This window comes from Hyperolius riggenbachi, chromosome 3 (assembly GCF_040937935.1).
Source record: "Hyperolius riggenbachi isolate aHypRig1 chromosome 3, aHypRig1.pri, whole genome shotgun sequence".
NCBI lineage: Eukaryota > Metazoa > Chordata > Amphibia > Anura > Hyperoliidae > Hyperolius > Hyperolius riggenbachi.
Window position 1 is genome coordinate 292,683,320 of NC_090648.1, and position 23,366 is coordinate 292,706,685.

At 42.7% G+C, this 23,366-nt stretch overlaps 1 protein-coding gene across 2 annotated transcripts in view; it reads left to right on the forward strand.

Moving 5' to 3' along the window:
* DOCK4 (dedicator of cytokinesis 4) overlaps positions 1 to 23,366 on the forward strand; it is a 480,752-nt gene that overhangs the window by 290,639 nt on the left and 166,747 nt on the right. For both annotated transcript variants that reach the window (XM_068276501.1, XM_068276502.1), the window contains exons 20-26: positions 26 to 126; positions 372 to 453; positions 1,879 to 2,049; positions 12,426 to 12,618; positions 19,140 to 19,267; positions 22,172 to 22,306; positions 22,785 to 22,883. In XM_068276501.1, the coding sequence (XP_068132602.1) occupies positions 26 to 126; positions 372 to 453; positions 1,879 to 2,049; positions 12,426 to 12,618; positions 19,140 to 19,267; positions 22,172 to 22,306; positions 22,785 to 22,883 (909 nt within the window). The remainder of the gene's footprint in view (positions 1 to 25; positions 127 to 371; positions 454 to 1,878; positions 2,050 to 12,425; positions 12,619 to 19,139; positions 19,268 to 22,171; positions 22,307 to 22,784; positions 22,884 to 23,366) is intronic.

The following is a 23,366-nucleotide window of genomic DNA, read 5'->3' on the forward strand; positions in this document are numbered from 1 at the left end:
ATATGTTTTTTTTTTTGCTTTTTAGGTTCATATAATTAACTTACTACAGGATAGCAAATTTCAGCACTTTAAGCCTGTAATGGACACCTACATAGAAGGACATTTTTCTGGTGCTCTTGCTTACAGGTATGGCTGTGATTTATCTTTTACATTTATTATCCTCCTAGATATCAAAGGTCATGAGAATTGTATAAATTGTAACCGCAATCATCTTCCTTTGACTGTTCTGCAAGAATGATATTGGCTCTTGTTGCTATGGTTTGCTGCTCTTTGCACATCACTGCTCTTTGCTGGGTCTTATTAAAAAATATATGTTAAGCGCATTCTGTTTACAAAAATCCTAACTTCTGAACAATGTCTTGGCTTCTCAGAGACCTCATAAAAGTGCTGAAATGGTATGTGGACCGAATAATTGAAGCTGAGCGACAAGAACATATCCAGGAGGTATTAAAGGTAATGAAAGGAAAAATCAGACATGCTCTTGTACTAATTTCCATACAGGTTGAACTTTCTATTACTGATTCATGCTGCCTCGCTTTGATCTAGTGAAATTTGGCAGTCAGCCCATTTCAGTATTTTTATAATTGGAGTAATTCAGATCATGATGATAGCTGGTTCCAAGTACTGAGATTTTGTGTAGTTTTATTTTAGCTTTTCCCTAACTAGTACATTTAGGAATACGTTTTTTTTTTTTTTTTTTTGGTGGTGGTAGATCCGGTAGTTGTACGTACTGTGGTAGTGTAATGGTTTTAAGGATAAGATAAATGCAGTTAAAATGATTGCACCTTTAAAGCGTGGTCCCCACTAGAGCTAGAGCTCCTAAAGCCAGCTGGAGCAGACAGTGTATTGTACACTCCGATGGTCCGGTGTGGTCCAGTGGAGTCTAGAGCAGATCTGAAGCAGATGCGTCTCCACCTTAGGCTTCCATGGGAAATGCATCCGCTGCACAGTAATTACTGTGCAGGTTCCAACTTTGCTTTCCGCTGAACGCATCGATGCAACTGATCCATTGCTGTCTTACAAGTGTGAACGGATCCTATAACAATGATAGTATCTGATCACTGTACATTTTCCGATGTGGTAAAAAGGCCCCCCAAAAATCCTTTTTTCCATTGCAGTGGGAGTAGGACCTAAGAGGTCTCAGAACTGGTCACCCTTTTTACACACACTTTCTATTTGCTGCAGATCTGATCATTGCTGTACACTATCCAATGTATTTCTGTACAGCTGTTTCTCCCTCTTGCAGTTGAGCACCAAAGACTGAGGACAGTGTCACCCTCAGCATGTAATGCTAGGTACACACCATACAATTTTCAGTTAGATTCTTCTGTTAGATTTTACCTACAGCATGGAAAAAAGCTATCTGGCAGGTAAATCTAAGAGGTAAATATAAGAGAAAATTGTATGGTGTGTAGTGTACCTAGCATAATATGTACAATGAACAGAATTAGCACAAAGATGAATTAACAACATTCTGCTCTCTTTTCCTGTCATAAGGGTCCACCTGGCAGACTGCAGCATTAAACAATGAACTTCTAGAGCTTGGCTTTCCGTACATCCCCTTTCCAGACTGCGTGCCGAGATTACATCCTAGTTGTGCCTAGATTACATGCATGTGACAGAGACAGAATCAGATCCATATGCTGATAATAAACACATTTAATCCTTTATTGCAGACCTACTGTAACTGGTTTGTGTTTTTTTTTCCTGGAGTTTAAGCATTTAAGCTATGCACAGTATCTTCCACCTGGCTCCACTTACCAGTAGTTAATATATTTAATTTTAGTAATATTTAAATCAGACTGAAAAAAAAAATATTCACAGATCTTTATTTGTATAACCAATAGTTATAACAGTTTTTGTTTCCTTTTGTCATAGGCCCAAGAGTACATCTATAAATATATTGTTCAATCTAGAAAACTCTTTGCATTTGCAACGGGAGGTCAAAATGAGGAGGAATTTCGGTGCTCTATTCAAGAACTTCTGTTGTCCATCCGGTTCTTCCTATCCAAAGACAGCAAAGGAGCCACTGCTTTAGCACAGTCACAGGTTACTGTTTTTCATGGGATTATAATTAATTTATTAACGATTTTATATATCTATACTTAAAGTAAATCTGAAACGAAAGAAAACTTGAGATAATGAATTATATTTGTAGTACGGATAATAAAAAGAACATTAGTAGCTAAGAAAATTATATTTCATGTTTATTTTCAGTTATATAGCTTTATATATAATATTGCATCAGACTGTCACAGTTGCAGTTTATCTCAAGCTTTCTCTCACTGTTTCTTGGCTGTTTTAAGCTCTTCCAAAAACAGGTCTGAGTTGGACTAAGTTGGCTGATTACCTCAGAGAAGCTCTTTTGCATAGATAATTAAAGTTTTTTTAACACTTCCTGTATTGGAAAACAGAATAGGACTTCACATGAATTCCTAGTAGGGCTAGTATCATATGTGAATATGGTTATCTTATCGTGTCACATGGGGCTTCAGATTCACTTTAAGGAGAATTATTCTTTTCTGCAATCACAATTTTTGTTTAGTTTCCTCAGCGTAGACTGTTGAATAAAAGCTAACATCTGACTGGACGCTATGGTCAGCACTCTTGCTTTTGCTTTGGTTTAATTTTTTATTGCTTACGTTACATCTGCTTCTAGTTGTATTCTGCACAGCTTGTACCAGTGCAGACCTCTTATTTTGTTGTCCTAATAAATCCTATTGAGCAGCTTTTCATAGAGCGTATATAGTTTGACATTTCTACAGAATACAGTGGAAAGAAGCTGAAGGGTGCATGATCTTTTAGTTGCTTTTCACTGCGCTCAGCAAAACTGTCAAATGTCTGTGTAAACTGTGGTATTGCTCCCAGCAGAATTCTAAGACCTCTAAAGGCAGCTTGTAAGAGGTGTGTTTTGGCTTTTGCCGAGGCAGCAGCAGTTAGGACTGGAATGCCTTCTGTATGCCAATGTGTACACTGCCACTAGTTTTGTAATTATATACATTTATAAACATCTACTTACGTCTCATACCTTTTGGGGATTCCAGCTATGAGATTTACCTTCCTAAAATCCTGGTTATGCCGCTTTCATTTTGGTTAGCACTTTTCTTCTTTCAAAAAGAGGATCACAGGCTTTTTCTTCCAGTTTCCTTAGTGGAATTTAAAGTGGTACTCTAGGCACCTGTTTACTAAACTTTGTATTATTATTTATTGGATTTATATAGCGTCAACATATTGTGCAGTGCTGTACAATACATAGGATTACAGACAATAACTGGGGTGACCAGCAATACAGGTAATAGACAATAGATACAACAATACAGGTAATAAAAAAAGCAATAAGATACACAACAAAATACAGGTAGTAATACAATTCCAGATCATACACTGGAGTGGTAGTGCTGATATTACAAGTTCACATTCTGGGTAGGGTGTACAATCAAGTACGATACACAAGGGGAGAGGACCCTGCCAAAGGCTTACAATCTAGAGGGAAGGGTGGTGCCACGAAAGGAGGGGGTGCATTAAGAAGTTCTCGGCAGAGAGAATTAGGCCAGGGTCGAGGTGAGGTAGGCCTCCTTGAAGAAGAGAGTTTTGAGTGCTTTTTTGAAGGTGTTGAAGGAGGGGGAAAGCCTGATGGGCAGTGGGAGAGAGTTCCACAGGATGGGGGCAGCTCTAGTAAAGTCCTGTAGTTGTGCATGGGAGTGCGAGATGCGTGGGGTGGTTAGAAGGTTGTTGGAGGAGCAAAGTGGGCGGCCAGGTGTGTATCTGCTGACCAGGTCAGAGATGTAGGTCGGGCAGGACTTGTGTGTAGATTTGTATGCCAAACATAGGCTCTTGAAGCTGATTCTGAAGCGAATTGGAAGCCAGTGAAGGGATTTGCAAAGGTGAGTCATGAAGACAGAGCAATTGAAGGAGTATATTAGTCTGGCTGCTGCATTCATGATGGATTGTAGGGGGGCAGTGTGGTTTTGAGGAAGGCCTGACAGGAGTGAGTTGCAGTAGTCCAGGCGGCAGATGATGAGGGCATGGACAAGGAGTTAGGCAGTGTCTGAGGTCAGTAAAGGCCAAATCTTGGAGATGTTGTGTAAATAGAAATTGCAGGCCCTAGCAATGGTTTGGATCTGGGGGGTGAAGGAGAGGGCCGAGTCCAGGGTAACGCCTAGATAGCGGGCTTGTGTGGTTGGGTGGATAATTGTGCCGTTGACAGTGACATAGATGTCTGATTAGAAGTTCACTCTTATCCAGGTTTAACTTTTGTAACCTGACAGACATCCAGGATAAGATAGCCAAGATGCAGGATGATACCTTCTCCATGGTGGTGGTGGAAAGGTCCGTGGTATGGAGGTAAATCCGGGTGTCATCTGCATATAGGTGATAGATGAAGCCTAGAGAGGAGATAAGTTTGCCGATGGAGGTTTTTTAAATTGAGAATAGCAGAGGACCAAAAACAGAGCCTTGGGGGATTCCAACTTAAAGGGTGGTGGAGGTTGAGGGGGAACCATTGAAGGAGGTCTTAAAGGATTGATTTGAGAGGTAGGAGGGAAACCATGCTAGGGCAAGGTCTTGGATACCTGCAGATTGCAGGGGGTGGAGAATCCGGGAATGATCAACAGTGTCAAATGCTGATGAGACATATAGGAGGAGAAGGTTTGTGTGTTTTCCTTCGGCCTTGGAGAGCGTGATGTCATTGACAACCTTGGTGAGGACAGTCACAGTGGAGTGGGCTGGATGAAATCCTGATTGTAGGGGGTCAAATAGGGAGTTGGAGCCAAGGTCATGCGTTGGTGGACTAGACGCTCCTGGAGTTTAGATGCAAAAGATAGGAGAGAGATAGGGCGGAAGCTGGATGGGAGTAAGGGGTGTAGTGAGGGGTTTTTTTTAGTAGGGGGAAGTACAGTAGCATGTTTGAAGTCAGTGGGGAAGGTGCCTGTGAAGAGGGAGAGTTTAAACAGAGAGGTGAGGACTGGAGCCAGAACAGGGAAGTGTGGACGGAGGCTGTTGGATGGTACAGGATCTAGGGAGCTGAAGGTGGCAGGAGAAGTGGCTAGAAGGTGGCTGACTTCATCCTCTGTGACAGAGTGAAGGCGGTGAGTGTGGGAGAGGTATGGGGGGGGAGGAAGTGGTGGAGTGGGGGTAGGAAATTTCTCGTCGGATGCTGGCTATTTTATCGGTAAAGTGGGTGGAGAAATCAGTGGCTGAGAAGGCAGAGGTGGGGGGAGGAGTGGTCGGGTTAAGGAGGGAGTTGAAGGTGGCAGTTGAAGGTGGCAAAGAGGTGCAAAGTGTTGGAGGTTTAGGATCCGATCAGGACAGCAAAGTAATTTTGTTTGGCATCAGTTAATGAAGAATATAACAGCTGCAGGTTGGGCTTGTACTCCATGAAGTTGGAGTTGAGGCGGGATTTCCTCCATTTGCCCTCATAGGCATGTGCCTGTTTTTGGAGATTGCGTGTGTGTGTGTTGTGCCAGGGCTTGGGGGTTGATGGGAAGGCTGAGGTGGAAGATGGGGGGTGCAGCAAGGTCTAGGGATGGTGAAAGGGCCTGGATGTATTGGGCAACAGCTTGTTTTGGGCAGGATGGATGCGAGGGGGTTGGCTAGTGCAGTTGTGTTTAGGTTATGCAGATCTCTCTGCCAATGACCCGAGGATGGTGGAGAGGGTAGGGGAGCAGGATAGGGAGATGGTGAAAGTAAGAAGGCAAAAGTGAGAAGGTGATGATCAGAAAGGAGGGGGGAGGGTGTGATATCCAGGTTTGGAAGGGGGGCAGATTTTGAGAGAATGAGGTTGAGAGTGTGGCCAGCATGGTGGGTGGGGAATTGGTGTGTTGGGAGAGGCCAAGGGAACTAGTGAGGGAGAGTAAATGAGAGGTGGCAGGGGAGTAGGGATTGACCATGGGAATCTTGAAATTCCCAAGCATGATGGTGGGGCGTGTCACAGGAGCCCTAGTGGTCGGAACGCGAAATGCCTTCCAAACGGTGCCAGCGCACGGATCGTGTGAACTCTGGTCGCAGTCAATGCGTAGGAACCGTTGGGAATTGGCCGCAGACAAACCAGAGGGGAGCCTGTGAGGTACGGTGATTACAACTTACACACGATTTCAGGGTATAACTGCCACCAACACTGGTAAAGGGCCAGTGGACCCGACTGACTGACTAGTCCTGCGAATAAAAAATGGTTAAACACACTCTTTTCTATCTAGATACCAACAATAGTAGTAGCGTCTCTCCAGAGATCTGGGATCAGTTTCTGTGTATGGCTGAAAAGCAGGGTAGCGGACAGTGAATGACTTTGATAAAGTCTTTTATTCACGGCAATATAAATAATTAATATATACGGCCAATTATTAAAATCAACAATTATTAAAACAGTAATAGCCAGTGTGAAAAATAAGAGAAAGGGAGAAAAAATACTTAGTTCCTGGAAAGATGTGCTTTTTGTGGGAAGAATCATAAAGTCCTTGGTAAAATAGTTTCAAGTTCCGCAAAGTTCTTTGTTTCAGAGCAAAATTCAAAGTTCAGCAAGATGGCCGCCAACCATGTGTCCTCTGGCTGGCGGCAGACAGATCTCATACAGATGGAATGTGGAGGACTGACTAGCCCGGGCAGCTCATGTACTTTTAATGGAGCTGCTTTCAGAGGCGGGCTTCCAGAGTCGGCCCCCGAGCTGGACTATGGTAATCGCATCTGGGCAGGGGCTTTCACAAGCCCCATAACCCTGACATTTCTCTAGACCGACCTTCGCGGCCGGCACACAAATAATAATTACATATTCTCGATCCCCAGAACCTACCGATTAATATGATACCTTGGATGTGGGTGTTAGGGCGTATGGTTAGCAAGGGGTCCATAACTCCTTAACCGAACGAGGTATGATTATGATTTGTATACCGAGACGTTGGTCCAATTTCAACGAATCCGAATACACTTCTCCCACCTCTGGGTGATACTCGGTTTTCCATTAATAAGCAGAAATTATACATCACATGCATCATCATTTTAAACCATGAAGATGGGTAGTCTGATCTCCTGCTGTGAGCTTATCCTGTCTTTTCCCAAAAGGCAGAGTGAGCTCTTAGCTGGCTCCTGGGAAAGCCTCCTCTAGCTGAATAAACTTTTGGTGTTTTACATCCCTGGGTAATTAACATCTAAGCGTGAGATCAGCTAGGTGTCACCTGGTTCCCAGAACAGAAAAGGGAATTAATGCCTCCATGTTATTCTGCCTTCCACAGGGAATATGTCCAAGCTAATTAACACCTTCCCCCAGGCTTTTACAGGGATTCTCTCAGCTAAGACAAATCCCCCAGCTGTTCCTAGTCAGAGGGAGACTACACATCACATCTCGGTTTAACGATTTGTGTCGCAAACCGACCGCAATTGCGTTTTGGCCGGCTGGGCGTCGCCCGGCATCACAGGGAGGTCAGAGGAGAGGATGTGTGGGAGCCAAGAGGCCAGGTTGTCCATGAATTGTGTAGTGGAGGTGGATGGTGGGCGGGAGAAGGACTGCAATGACTGCTGGAAGGGGATAGTAGAGGCAGAAGTTTAACCAGTTCACCCCCAAGGGTTTTTACTCTAACGGACCAGAGCAATTTTCACTTGTCAGTGCTCTTCCCTTTTATTCCCTAATAACTTTATTACTACTTATCACAAGAAAATGATCTATACCTCGTTTTTTTCGCCACCAATTAGGCTTTCTGTGGGTAGTACATTTGCTACGAATTTTTTTTTATCCTAAATGCGTTTTAATGGGAAAAAAACAAAAAAATTAAAAATATTATTTCTCCGTTTTCAGCCATTATAGTTTTAAAATTAAACTTTCTTGTGTTGTTAAAACAAACACGTTTTATTTGCCCAGTTGTCCCGATTATTAAACCGTTTAAATTATGTCCCTATCACAATGTATGGCGACAATATATTATTTTGAAATATAGGTGTCATTTTTCTGTTTTGTTTTTTTGTTCTGGCTATAATTACAAGCCCCTATATAATAAATTAAAATTAATTTTCTCCCATAAAATATAGATTAAAAAAAGCTGAGTCCCTAATGCAACTATTTATTTATTTTATTTATTTTAAGCTGATTTTTATTTACAAGGGGGTTTTTTTGGGGGGGGGGGGAGGGTTGGAAGTGTAATTTTATTGATTTTTATTAATAGTGTGTATGTACTTGTATATGTATGTGTAATATACTTTTTGGCCACAAGATGGCGCTAGTGAACACTCTCCCGTATAGGAAGTGATCACTTTTTTTTTTTTTTACACTTTATTAAACTGTAACAGTTCCTGTTTTTATGAATGGACGCGGCCGCTGGTTGCAGTCGCGTCCATTCACTCCAGGCAGTGCGATTGGATAGAGGACCGCTCGGTCCTCTTCCCCTATCACTCAGCACAGAATCCCGACGGTAATGGCGGCGGTAGCGGCACGTAGTGACGGCGGGAACGCGCGATGTATTAAAACGTCATGTTGCCATTAACAGGCAAAAGCATGACGTTTTAATACGATACATTGCCGTTAAATGGTTAAGAGGTAAAGTTTTATAAAGGTAAAAGTCCTTCAAAAAAATCACACTGCTGTAACATTTTTGTAATGTTATTTAACATATACCACACTGTAATTGCCTTTGCGAAGGTAATATCGTCCACTTTTTTTTCTATGCCTTGTTTCCTATTGATCTACTATGCCTAATTGAAGCCCTTTACTGCATGATGCTTAACCCTAATATCCCCCCCAGTTGTAACCCCCTCCCCAATACATAACCTACTTTACCCTATCTATTAATTCTAACTTGCCCTACCCTATCCCCTAACGCTATCCCTCCTAAAATTACTCCGAATGTTAACCTCTAATGTCATAAATCCGACACCTGGTGCTGGGCTATATAAAAGCCATGCCTGTTGAACCTGGAAAACTGACATCCAAGGATTAGGTACATAAAGGCTGAGCCTCGGAGTCCATTAAAATATCAGTTGTGTAGAAGCTGATCAGCTAACAGGCTTGCTGAATAGTGGGCTTCCAATTTACCCAAAGCGCAGTTAACTGTTCAAGCTTAAGGACCTTATTTACACAACAGCATCAATGCTGCTTTATCACTTGTTGGTGCATTCTCTTTATGTAAAAAGCAGGACTAAATAGGAGACGGTGGACAGTATTGTTTGCTTTACAGTTTTCAGTGCAGCATCCTTTTGGCAGTCGCTGTGGTTAGCTATAAAGCAATGATGTGTCTTTTTGCTGCCTGAACTGCTCTACATTGATTCCATACTCCATGGCAGTAATATCAATTCAAGTCAGTGGGAGAAGTTGACACCAGACTCCCCTTTCTTGATTATCACTGCATTGACGCCACTCCAATGCTTTAGAACAGCTTTTTTCCCCCAGCTTTAATAATGCTTTGACAGTGGGTCATGTCTATGTTTTGCTGTTAAAATCTTCCATACTGTGGTTTTGTAAAGGCCGCAGTAAATGCTTTCAGAAATATGGTGACATTAAATGGGATTGCAGCAAGTACTTTTATTTACTTCAAAGCTTTATTCAGAAGTCTTAATTGTCCACCACAGGTAACTAAAGCTGTTTTTTTTCACACCAGAGAGTGCAATAGATACATTTTAGTTGGCCATTTAACTTGTGGGCATTGAACTTGAACTATAGTAAATTTTATGTTAACTGCTTCGGGACCAAAAGTTAAAACTGCGCCTCTCTTGTGGCTGCCTAAGTCTGATACAGAGTAGTTTTAATGCTGGCAGCTCCCATGCACAGGACGCAATTGCTACTGTTGAGTTCCGTTCATAGGTCAGTAGCCAATTTCATTGGTTCCTGATCGCTGTAAGCCAATCACAGCGATCAGGAAGTACTGAAATGAAAAAAGGCTATGGTCCTTAACCATTCCTGCCACCTGATTGTTACGTCCAGGTGGGAACATAGTTCCCATTCATTGATCTAAGTCCCCGGCAGAAAAACCAACAGCTTCTTATCAGAGTCTTTCTGAGCAAAAAAAAAAAAAAATTCCCATCCTCCATATGCTTCCTGGATGCAAGCACTTTGCTTCCAGCGCAAAAAAAAAGTTCACTGTGGCTATTTTGTGGCCAAATAGTAAAACTACAACTACATATGTTTTTTTTTTTTTATAAAATAAACCCACATTATTACATTTAAAATTAACTGTTTACCTCAGACACCAAAAATTACCCAAATAACATTTTTACTGAAAAAAAAAAATTACAAAAAAAACATAAATAGCTACCTAAGGGTCTGAACTTTTTTAATATGCAAGTGAAGAGGATATATTACGAACAATTTTTAACCACTTGCCGACCGCACACTCATAACGTGCGTCGGCAAAGTGGCAGCTGCAGGACCAGCGACGCAGTACTGCGTCGCCAGCTGCAGCCTAATTAATCAGGAAGCAGCCGCTCGTACGAGCGGCTGCTTCCTGTCAAATCACGGCGGGGGGCTCCGTGAATAGCCTGCGGGCCGCCGATGGCGGCTCGCAGGCTAGATGTAAACACAAGCGGAAATAATCCGCTTTGTTTACATTTGTACGGCGCTGCTGCGCAGCAGCGCCGTAAGGCAGATCGGCGATCCCCGGCCAATCAGCGGCCGGGGATCGCCGCCATGTGACAGGGGACGTCCTGTCACTGGCTGCACAGGACGGATAGCCGTCCTGTGCAGCCCCGATCACCGGGGGAGGCAGCAGGTAGGAGAGGGAGGGGGGAATTTCGCCGCGGAGGGGGGCTTTGAGGTGCCCCCCCGCCACCCACAGCAGGCAGGAGAGATCAGACCCCCCCAGCACATCATCCCCATAGGGGGGAAAAAAGGGGGGCAATCTGATCTCCCTGCCTGCACCCTGATCTGTGCTGGGGGCTGCAGAGCCCACCCAGCACAGATCAATCAAACCAGCGCTGGTCCTTAAGGGGGGGTAAAGGGTGGGTCCTCAAGTGGTTAAATATAAGCTTGTAAATAGTGATGGACGCAAATCTGAAAAAATGCACCTTTATTTCCAAATAAAATATTGGCGCCATACATTGTGATAGGGACATAATTTAAATGGTGTAATAATAGGGACAAATGGGCAAATAAAATACATGGGTTTTAACCTCCCTAGCAATATTGTCGGTTATACACGTCAACACAAAACATGCTGTGAACTGTATTGACTTGCATACACGTTAATACTTTCCTGCACTGTATACTAGACCCTTGCTTGACACATTTTGTAAAGTTGCAGGAAAAAAAAGATTTTTAAAATTAATTTGATCACCGTTTGCACAGAAATCCTGGGGAAATTGAATGCCAGGGCGCTTAATTATGGTAGCATGAATTATTTTAAAGCTATAATGGCCGAAAACTAAGAAATGATTTTTTTTCTTAAAGCAAACCTGAACTTAAAATTCAAGTCAAAATAAGCATACACATGTCATACTTGCCTCCCGTGTAGTCTACTCCTCAATCTTTTTCAACTGTCCTGCATCCTGTTTGCCCTCTGTGATCAATGGAATTCTCCGTCCTCCATTTTGAAAATGGCCATTACCCATAACAGATTTCTGGTCAGCACACTGTTAAACTGTAACATCGCCCACTTGAGCCATAGGGAAGCATGGACATTACCTGGCACTTCATTTGTCCTCTCAGCTATAACTGACAGCAACTGATATATAACGGACAGCAACTGATATATTTCAGTTCTGACAAAATGTTGTCAGAAATAAAAGGGATCATTATCAGAAGAAAATGGTGAGCTTCTGAGAAGAAATGATGGCAAGGTAACTATGTAATGTTCATTTAATGTTACCTCATGTGTTTATTTTAAATAATTTTACTCAGTTCAGGTCCCCTTTAATATTCCTGTGAAAATGCATTTAGAAAAAAAATGATTCTTAGCAAAATGTACCACCTAAAGAAAGCCTAAGTGGTGGCGGAAAAAACAAAATATAGATCAATTCCTTGTGATAATTAGTGATAGTTATTGGCGAATGAATGGGATGTGAAAATTGTTCTGATGCATAAAGTGAAAAACACTCACGGGCTGAAATGGTTAAAGGAAACCTAAACTGAGAGGGCTATGGATGTTTCCTTTTAAACAATACCAGTTGCTTGTCAGTCCTGCTGATCTCTTTGGCTGCAGTAGTGGCTGAATCACACACCTGAAACAAGCATGCAGCTAATCCAGTCTGACTTCAGTCGGAGAACCTGATCTGAATACTTGTTGAGGGGCTGTGGCTAAAAGTATTAGAGACACAGGATCAACAGGGGAGTCAGGCAACTGCTATTATTTTAAGCAGGAAAAATTTATATCCTTCTCAATTTAGGTTCCCTTTAAAGGGGCCTGATCCTTTGGTCCCAAATGTGTTAAAGTCTCACTAATATGCAGCATTCTATACATTTTTAGTAGACATTGGATACTAAAATAAATTTTTCCCCCATTTCCTCACCACTCCAGGCTGTGTTTCTTAATTCTTTCCCAGCTGTATATTCTGAGTTGCTGAAGCTGTTTGATGTTCGAGAAGTGGCAAAAATGGTGCATGACACTCTCGGCAGTCTGCCTACAGTCTTACATGCGGATGACTCGCTTCAAGATGTAAAACTTCAGTGCATTGCAAAAACAGTGGAGAGTGAGCTTTATAGCAGTCCAGGTAAGCAAGAACAAAAAAACTATGTAACTACACATCCTAGGTTAAGGGAGTGTTGTTTACATTTTTTTTAATTAAAGGTGGGGTGCAAACAATAGCTGTATTTTCCTGTGATGTCGGTGCTGAATGCATCTGTGCTGCATTTCTGGCTATTTTAGAAAGCAAAGAACTGTGCTGCTTTGATGTGAAAGTTATCCTTTAACTAAAACTGAAGGGTCAAAACTGAAAACGTATATTAGGATTGTGCTGATTCTTTAGAGACTAACTAGTTACTACAAGCTCTGCAAGTGACAAAGTAAAACATGTCATAGTTCATACTGGTTAAATCTGAAAATAAATATAAAATCTAAAACCTAGTCTAAGTCGCAAGCCATGTTGTTTATTAAGATTTAACATTTATTGACCAGTCTCAAACTAAGTTGCATAACTATAGTGACCATGGGGAGATGATTTTCAGGGGTTTGGGCGGTGAGAGGGGTTAAAAGGTGTGTAAGTGTGTGTGTTCTACCAGTTAATGAGGGTGTTGGGTGATTTGGATCCAAGGAGGAGGCCCATGCTTTCGTTGGGGAGTGTCCGGTGGGTTATTGCTGCACCCTCACTCAAACTGACAATGTGTCAATCACAAGCACTGTCATCGGCGTGCTCCTCTGGAAATGAAGACAAATTGCTGTCATTCTTTTGCTGCTTGCAATGGTAGACTTGGGAAGCTCTTGAGAGCCACATTGAATGGCATGGAGGGCTGCTTTTGGCCCACAGGCCTTGAGTTTGAAACCTGCCATCTAGTAAACATTATTTTAGGAAACCTCCATATCTCAGAAGAGCAATGGCATAATTTTCTCTGCACTGGGCTGTGTGATAAATTTGTGGGTTGATGGGGAACCATCGTGTGTCTGCTCCATTTATTAGCTTATTGTTGCCAACTGCTTGTAGAAGTCTGGATTGCAATGAATCTTTGTCAAAAATGTTAAAACTGAACACATCCTGTCTATTGATCGCTTGTTCTGCTGACAGTTTTCTTATGTTTAAGACATCAAACAGAATAGGAAAAGGAGGCACCCTGAGGGATAAATACTTTAAGATCTAAGAAGGAATATAAGGACTTACCCCCTAAAAGAATTTACCCATTGGTGATAAAAACATTTAGTAACCGCAATAGCCTGCTTTGTAACTTGACCCACTTAATAAAAAACCGTGCTCATGGACAATAAAGGGAACATATAAGCATCCCATGCACCTTATTTTGCTTATTGACACTATTCCTGTTGCAGTGGGGCAACCCACAAAATTCATTAGTGGTTATCTGTTAATACATGTTTGTTTGCTAATTTTTTCAGGAGGGAAGTCTTTCTTAAATTCTTTTTCAAATATTCTACTTCTTTTTGCTAGCCGTTTAGCCTAAGTTATTGGAAAGGGTTTTTTATTTTCTCCCTGGGTTTCCTCCTCCAGTTTCATTCCACACTACAAAACATACTAGAATGTTATTTGGTTTCCCCACACATTGACCTTAGACTAAGGTGGGCTTATAACTATGTTAGGGACATTAGCGTGTGAGCCTGTTTGAATTATTCAATGTACTCTGTACGATGCTACAGAAGATATTGGTGCTACATATTTTCTTGCCTATAAATTCACTTTTAGGGTTAAACAATATATTCCTCTGTTGTGAAAAGAGGAATGTCATTTTGGAAAATACTTTCCACATTTGACAATCGATTTATATATTTGTTCAAGACAAGTGATAGAAAAAAGTTTTAATCCGACAAGATGAGTGAAAGGCATCGTGCCCACAGCATTTTCAGGAACTTCAGTAACAATCCTTTGAGGATTTTCCAGTTCCTCAGATAACCAAAGAGTGAAATATGACTGTTGGGGTACTGCAAGGATTGTCAATGAGATGCAAATAATTGTTGAGAGCTGATGCTAGAGTATGCAAATGTATGCAGCTTGACGATGGGCCATTCAAATACTGTCAAGGTGGTTCATTTTCAAGCTGCACACATTTGCATACGTAAATTTCATTATCCTGCTTCAACTTGGAATTATTTGTAACTAAGTGATTATTTCTGCTGTTCTCATAGTAGACAGTCATTTGAAATGATCATCAACAAGTGTTTAAAAAAAAAAAACTATTCTGTATATGTACAGTGGTGTGAAAAACTATTTGCCCCCTTCCTGATTTCTTATTCTTTTGCATGTTTGTCACACTTAAATGTTTCTGCTCATCAAAAACCGTTAACTATTAGTCAAAGATAATATAATTGAACACAAAATGCAGTTTTAAATGATGGTTTTTATTATTTAGTGAGAAAAAAAAACTCCAAATCTACATGGCCCTGTGTGAAAAAGTGATTGCCCCCCCTTGTTAAAAAATAACTTAACTGTGGTTTATCACACCTGAGTTCAATTTCTGTAGTCACCCCCAGGCCTAATTACTGCCACACCTGTTTCAATCAAGAAATCACTTAAATAGGAGCAATCTGACACAGAGAAGTAGACCAAAAGCACCTCAAAAGCTAGACATCATGCCAAGATCCAAAGAAATTCAGGAACAAATGAGAACAAAGTACTGTAATTGAGATCTATCAGTCTGGTAAAGGTTATAAAGCCATTTCTAAAGCTTTGGGACTCCAGCAAACCACAGTGAGAGCCATTATCCACAAATGGCAAAAACATGGAACAGTGATGAACCTTCCCAGGAGAGGCTGGCGGACCAAAATTACCCCAAGAGCGCAGAGAAAACTCATCCGAGAGGCCACAAAAGACCCCAGGACAACATCTAAAGAACTGCAGGCCTCACTTGCCTCAATTAAGGTCATTGTTCATCATGACTCCACCATAAGAAAGAGACTGGGCAAAAACGGTCTGCATGGCAGATATCCAAGGCGAAAACCACTTTTAAGCAAAAAGTACATTAAGGCTCATCTCAATTCTGCTAAAAAAACATCTCAATGATTGGCAAGACTTTTGGGAAAATACCTTGTGGACCGACGAGACAAAAATTGAACTTTTTGGAAGGTGCGTGTCCCGTTACATCTGGCGTAGAAGTAACACAGCATTTCAGCAAAAGAACATCATACCAACAGTAAAATATGGTGGTGGTAGTGTGATGGTCTGGGGTTGTTTTGCTGCTTCAGGACCTGGAAGGTTTGCTGTGATAGATGGAACCATGAATTCTACTGTCTACCAAAACATCCTGAAGGAGAATGTCCGGCCATCTGTTTGTCAACTCAAGCTGAAGCGATCTTGGGTGCTGCAGCAGGACAATTACCCAAAATACACCAGCAAATCCACCTCTGAATGGCTGAAGAAAAACAAAATGAAGACTTTGGACTGGCCTAGTCAAAGTCCTGACCTGAATCCTATTGAGATGTAGTGGCATGACCTTAAAAAGGCAGTTCATGCTAGAAAACCCTCAAATAAAGCTGAATTACAACAATTCTGCAAAGATGAGTGGGCCAAAATTCCTCCAGAGTGCTGTAAAAGACTTGTTGCAAGTTATCGCAAACGCTTCATTGCAGTTATTGCTGCTAGGGGTGGCCCAACCAGTTATTAGGTTCAGGGGGCAATTTCTTTTTCACACAGGGCCATATAGGTTTTGAGTTATTTTTCTCACTAAATAATAAAAAACATCATTTACAACTGCATTGTGTGTTCAATCATGTTATCTTTGACTAATAGTTAACGGTTTTTGATGAGCAGAAACATTTAAGTGTGACAAACATGCAAAAGAATAAGAAATCAGGAAGAGGGCAAATAGTTTTTCACACCACTGTAGCTTAACAGTCAAAAAGTTTTCACTTTTTTGTTTAAGAAGCAAGTGAGTTGTGGTAACTTTTCTAATACTACATGCTTTAGTGGAATAGAGTAGGGCTAGGTCCACACTAGGCCCGCTTGCAGAACGGACCTGCGGTCTGTGACCCTGGCGGTCCCTGCTCCTGCTTAAACCTTAATCCATTCTGCAGCAAACGTTTTTGATCCGTTTGCGTGTTTGTTTGTTTTTTCCCTCCCCCAAAAAATGGATGGCTGCAGCCAGGACCCCAATAGGTGTCCCCCAGGTAGCCTGAGGGGGTAGTAGCCATGACAGGGGTAGCGGGCACAGCGGCGGGGAGGGGGGTCCCCCCTTACCTGGGACCCCCCGTCCCCACTCCCCCCTCAAGCTATTTGTGGCAAAAGTGTAGCGAACAAGCGAGAGGGGAAGTTTACCTTACTTCCTCTGCTCGCCGTGACTTCCTGCAATGCCGCCCTCTAGTGGGCGGCATTGCCAGAAGTCACGCGGTGAGCAGCGGAAGAAAGGTAAACTTCCTCTCTCGCTCGTTACCCCCTGCCCACCACCCATCCTGGCTGCTACCCCCTCAGGCTACCTGGGGAACACCGATTGAGGTGACATTAAGGGGAGGAGCAGGCAGTAGCCAATGTGGATCTCCCTCAGTTTTGTGTGCAAGAATAGCCTATGTAAAGGGAGATCCGTTTTTGCACTGCCCTCTACTACCCCTGCGTGTATCAGGATCCATGTGCGTTGTGGGAAAATGCAGCAGATTCGGACCTTTCGTTCAGGTTTTGAAAACGGGTCCCCAAAAATGCAGTCTGATCCGTTTTTTGTTTGGGTGAAGATGGCTGCTATTTTTAACATTGCTATCCATGGCTCCAGCTTTGATCAGGTTTTAAAAATGGAGCCACGGATACGTTTCCGGACCTGGTGTGCACGAGCCCAAATTGGAAATATCAGTGTCATTAAATATATAGCATTTGATTTGCAAAAAATAACAATATGCTGATTTAGGTGACTGAACTGTTCTGCTTTGTTTTCATCTATTGGGTCTAGATTATTTGATACACTTGCAGTAAGGAACAAAGGGATTAATTCACAAAGCTTACTTATTTTACACATTTTCCAAAAGGAGAGCTAAAGCATAACATAAACAAATAAGGAGAGATGATTCATAAGATAAACACAAAATTAGATAAATAGTTAAATCAAATAAGGGGAGATAAATCATGAGTTAAGTCCTTTAACCACCCTTTTGCGGCCGTGCGTCCATGGGAGGGAAATTTTAGTTTTAAATTTGTTTTATATAGTGTATCTAGCACTAGGCTAGCTACACATGTGCCCCAAGTCCCCCGGCACCGATCTGACCCCCCGATCGCCGCCAGCTATATTTACCTAGCTGTGATCCCGCGAGAACCGCAACTTCCCCGAACAGCTTCTGTCTTCGCTATGGCGACGATCGGACTTGACGTCTGACATCATCGACGTCATGCGCAGTCCAGATCCTCCCCATTGCGGCACCTGGAGGCTATTGGAGAGGCTGCGCCATCGTGGGTTTTAGGGGGAGGTATGTATAAGGGCGGGGATCGGGGGGATCAGAGGGTGCCGGCGGTGATCGGGGGCAACATGTAGCTAGCCAAGTGCTAGCTACATGATCACAGACCATTTTTATAAAAAAAAAAAAAAAAAAAAAAAAACACCCGGGGCCATGCGATCCCCTGTGGCGGTATGGACGAGCTGAGCTCGTCCATACTGCTCAGGTGGTTAAAGGACTGAAGAGAGTAAAATTATTTAAAATAAACACATGACATAGCTGCAAATGAATATTACATAGTAACCTCACCGTCAGTTCCTCTCAGAAGCTCACCATTTTCTTCTTACAGTGATCCTTTCCAGTTCTGACAATATTTTGTCAGAACTGAATTATGCCAGTTGCTGTCAGTTATATTTCAGTAGCTGTCAGTTATAACTGAATATGCAATGTAATGTCCATGTTTCCCTATGGCTCAAGTGGGAGATATTACAGTTTAACAGTGTCCTGACCAGGAAGCTGTTAGGGGGTAATGGCCATTTTTAAAACGGAGGAGGGAGAAATCCGTTGATCACAGTGGACAAATGGGACGCAGGAGAGGAGAACGATATTGAGGAGTAATAATTCCTTTTTTTTTTTTTGTATAGCGCTTTTCTCCTGTCGGACTCAAAGCGCTTGTGAGGCAGCCACTAGAGCACACTCAGTCAGTAGGCAGTAGCAGTGTTAGGGAGTCTCGCCCAAAGAACTCCTTACTGAATAGGTACTGGCTTACTGAACAGGCAGAGCCGAGATTCGAACCCAGGTCTCATGTGTCAGAGGCAGAGCCCTTAACCATTACACCATCCAGCCACTGGACTACACAGAGGTAAGTATGACCTGTGTATGGTTATTTTGACTTTTTATTTTCTGTTCAGGTTCTCTTTAAGGAAAACAGAACAGAAAAGCTTTGTGAGTCAGCCCCAAAGTCTTTACTACAAGAAAATAGTTTTATTCTGACTCTTCTGCCATACAGTTTATTTTTGATATGGTAGTTCTGTCTCATAGCAACAGCAGGAAATGATAGCCTCAGAATCATTTTATTAAGTATGTAAGGTTTTGCTACTTATGTGATTGATCCTTTGGAATATTTTAAGCTGTGCACTGTAAATTGGGTACATTAGGCTAAACTGTGATCTAAATGCCAGAAATGACCGGTGTAATAATAGTAAGTACTGTTTGTGATTTCAGAGTCCCGTTTTATACTCCTCCCCATCGTCCTTCACCACCTCCACATGCATCTGCAGGAGCAGAGAGATCTTATAATGTGCGCACGTATCCTTAGCAACATGTTTTGTCTAAGCAAGAAAAACAGCTCAGTAAGTAATTGCATGACATTTATTTTATGCACCAACATATAGCATGCTGAACAGTAATCCAGAGTAGACTGAACCATTTCTACAGTAAGCTATACATAGAAGTAGTACAGTGCAGGTGCATGGTGTACAGCTGCAAAGTGGTTACTTCATCCCTCCCCACTGTTATTAAAATAACATTCTGTGGTACTGAGTCTCATCCCTGATCACAAATTAATGCTCACTTTCGAGTTTGTGATTACATTCTGCACTTCGCTGCTTTTTCATGTTTGGCACAGTCCCATGTTACATTTTTATACATATAGAGTTGAGGCCAGCTGGAAGGAGATATACATGCTATAAGTAGTGTCTCCTTCCCTCTGCTCTGGCACATGCATACACTCGCACATACACACAACACCCTCACACCTTCCAGATTTTTTTAGACTTAAGTACAATTTACTGATATTTTGATTGCTAAGCTTTTGACATGGAAGCAGTAGAACTACTGTGCATGTTCAAACCATATTGCAGACTGGAACATTTTAATGTTGAAGAGTTAATGTGTAGAACACAAGTCATCCCCCTGATTCACTATCCAGTCCCATACTTCCTTTAAAGGACTCATGAGGCGAGTATTACAAGCTATTGTTTACTAACCTGGGGCTTCTTCCAGCCGCCATTTCAGTCCTTCACTGCAGCTCCGATCCTCCTTGGTGTCCCGATGGCCACCTGCAAAGAGTGGCGACCTAGCGGCGGGGTTGGCACTTCTGTACCTGTGCATCCACATCACCTGGCATGTACGTCACCATAGTAGTGCGCAGGCACAGTACGCAGCAGATTAAGTGGATGCGCAAGCACAGAAGTGCCAACCTGCTGGCGGGTCGCCACTCTTTGCGGGTGGCCATCGGGACACCGAGGAGCACCAGAGCTGCTGCAAGAGACTGAAATATGTGCTAGGGGCTGAAAGAAGCCCCTGGTGAGTAAAACATAGATTGTAATACTCTCCTCATGAGTCCTTCCAAGAGAAACTGTACCAAAAAGAAGGAGGGGGGGGGGAGGATAAATCAATACATTGCAAAGTGAGAAGTTAAAAAATAGAAGAGAGATGAAGAAATTATTGATATTCACCATGTAATTTGTTCATGTTGTTTGATCCACAATCAGCCTGCACATCATCTTTACTACTAGCAGACATGAAAAAAAAAATACAGCACCAGCTGCCATTATCAATAACAAAACCCCCTAACAATGCGATAGGCTAAAGCAGGGGTCTCAAACTCACGGCCCGCGGGCCATTGCGGCCCTCGATACAATATTTTGTGGCCCTCGCCGGCAAAAGCTTCCTTATAGTTCGCTTCAGTGCTCCCAAGTAATCCACCGCATCCCCGCCTCTAAACGAGGGCTGCAGAGCCCCCTAATCGCCCGGGGGGCAATCAGCCGGCATTTCCTGGAAGGGGCAGAGCTTTCAGCTTTAGCTCTGCCCCTCCTGACGTCAATCGCGGCGCATCGCCGCCTCTGCCCACCCCTCTCATTCTTCCTTCACAGAGAGGGGCGGGGAGAGGCGGCGCCGGCGATGCGCCGCGATTGACGTCAGGAGGGGCAGAGCTGAAGCTGAAAGCTCTGCCCCTTCCAGAAAATGCCAGTGGACTGCCCCCCGGGCGATTTGGGGGCTCTGCAGCCCTCGTTTTGCGGCGGGGACACAGCAGATTACTTGTAATGGGAGCACTGAAGCGAACTATAAGGTAAAATAGGCAAAATAGTTCGTTTCAGTGTAAATTTGATTTTGAAATAAAAATCAATGTAAGGGACAGTGGGGGGGGGGGGGGGGGGGGGGATGGGTGGTATTTTGTGAAATCCCTTATGCCGCCCAGCCTCATCCTGACTTTGCCTCCTGCGGCCCCCAGCTAAATTGAGTTTGAGACCCCTGGGCTAAAGTGTTAGATACACACTCGCACACACTATTATTCTTCAGTTAACTTCCTCTTTAACCTGCTGAGCGGTCTGGACGAGCTCAGCTCGTCCAACACCGCCAGAGGCTGCCGCTCAGGCCCTGCTGGGCCGATTTGCACCAAATAAAAAGCAGTACACGCAGCCGGCACTTTGCCAGCCGCGTGTGCTGCCTGATCGCCGCTGCAGCGCGGCGATCCGCCGCGTGCAGCGGCGAAAGAGGGTCCCCCCAGCCGCCCGAGCCCAGCGTAGCCGGAACAAACAGTTCCGGCCAGCGCTAAGGGCTGGATCGGAGGCGGCTGACGTCAAGACGTCGGCTGACGTCCATGACGTCACTCCGCTCGTCGCCATGGCGACGAGGGAAGCGAAACACGGAGGGCCGCTCATTGCGGCCTTCCGTGTTATCTCTTGCCGCCGGAGGCGATCGGAAGATCGCCTCCGGAGCGCCCTCTAGTGGGCTTTCATGCAGCCAACTTTCAGTTGGCTGCATGAAATAGTTTTTTTTTTATTTAAAAAAAACCCTCCCGCAGCCACCCTGGCGATTTAATCAGAACGCCAGGGTGGTTAACCATCCTGCCCCTGTGATCATTGTTAGTTATGTAATATGGAATTTTGACGTGGATGCTGAACATACTGCAGATACTGAACTTTTTCAAGTCACTATAAAAAAATATTTTTAGGAATATTAAATTAAAACATTTCTCATTAAATACAGGTTAATTTGAAGGAAATGTTTTTGTTCTGCCCTAGGCTTTAAAAATGTTTTGAGCATACTTGCCATTTTTAACTCATTTTAACCATTTTTACACTCTGATTGAGATGTTGTTCCTAAACAATAACCATATTAATGATAGCAATGTATTGGTATTTACTGGCCTCTGTTAAAGCAACATTTCAAAATAAATTTACAATTGGGTAAAATTCAGACTTATTTCCTTTTATGAGATAAATTAATTAGTGTATATTTACATATTTTAGGAGAAATCTGCAATGAAGGAAGTTGATGTTATAGTAAACAGTCTGCTGGACATTTTATTGAGGACTATTTTAGAGATTACAAGTCGACCTCAGCAGTCTGGCTCTGCAATGCGGCTTCAGTTTCAAGATGTGACGGTAAGTCCTCTGTAATGTCATGTGCTTCCTGATTTAGCCCACAAATTTGCATGTCACTGACTATCTCTAGAGCTGGTGTAAGGCCAGGTGAATGGTATGTGGGCAGTGGGGCTGATAGAAGAGGTATTGGGCAAGAGGAAAGCACAGATCACGACACCTGTTCTGCTTTATTGGGGCACTGCCAAACATGGTGATAGCATATGGTTTACCATCAAAGAAGAAGTTAGTAAATGTTGGACTGTACTCCCACTTGCAGATTACAAACTGTAAATGGTTGGCTATATTTTTTTCTATTACGCCACCTGTACCTATCCATATTATTAAAGTGAAGATCACTTACCTGTATGTTGGGGTGTGGTGTGTACATTTTTATAGTCTTTATGTTAAGGTTCTTGAAAGCATTACACCATTCACATTTGCTTTATTATCTTATAGCCCATTCATCTTTGTTTTGTTTTTATTTTATTTTTTTGTATAGGGTGAGTTTGTGGCATCTCTATTGTCCTTGCTGAGACAAATGACTGACAGACATTACCAACAACTTCTCGAGAGTTTCAACACAAAGGAAGAACTTAGGGTAAGTCAGGGATGTGTATATTTTTTTTATTGTGGCTTTTCTGACAATTGAACTGTGAGATTTTGAAAAATATATTGAGATTGATCAATATAAGCATTTCAACTAGGGTTGGGTGGACTTGGATTTGGAATGGGCTGGGTCAAGCAACTAAGCAGCTTCACTTTCGCACTGAAAACACCTAAACTGTGTACTCTATGACGCTAGAGCTTTTATTCAACAGAATATTTAAAATAACACAACTGAAATGTCACAGGCAAAAATCATGAACCCTTTTACCCAATATAGGGCCTATTTACACTAGCATGTTGCATTCTGCAACAGTTTTTTTGGATGCAGATTTCCGCATTGTTTCTGCAAAAGTTGGCGTGGAAATCTGGGTGTGGCTATCGTTGTATGGGAAATGGATGCATGCTGCAGGAATCTGTGGCATGCAATCCATATTGTTTTCTACACCGCACTGCAATGGTAAATTCACAATCAATG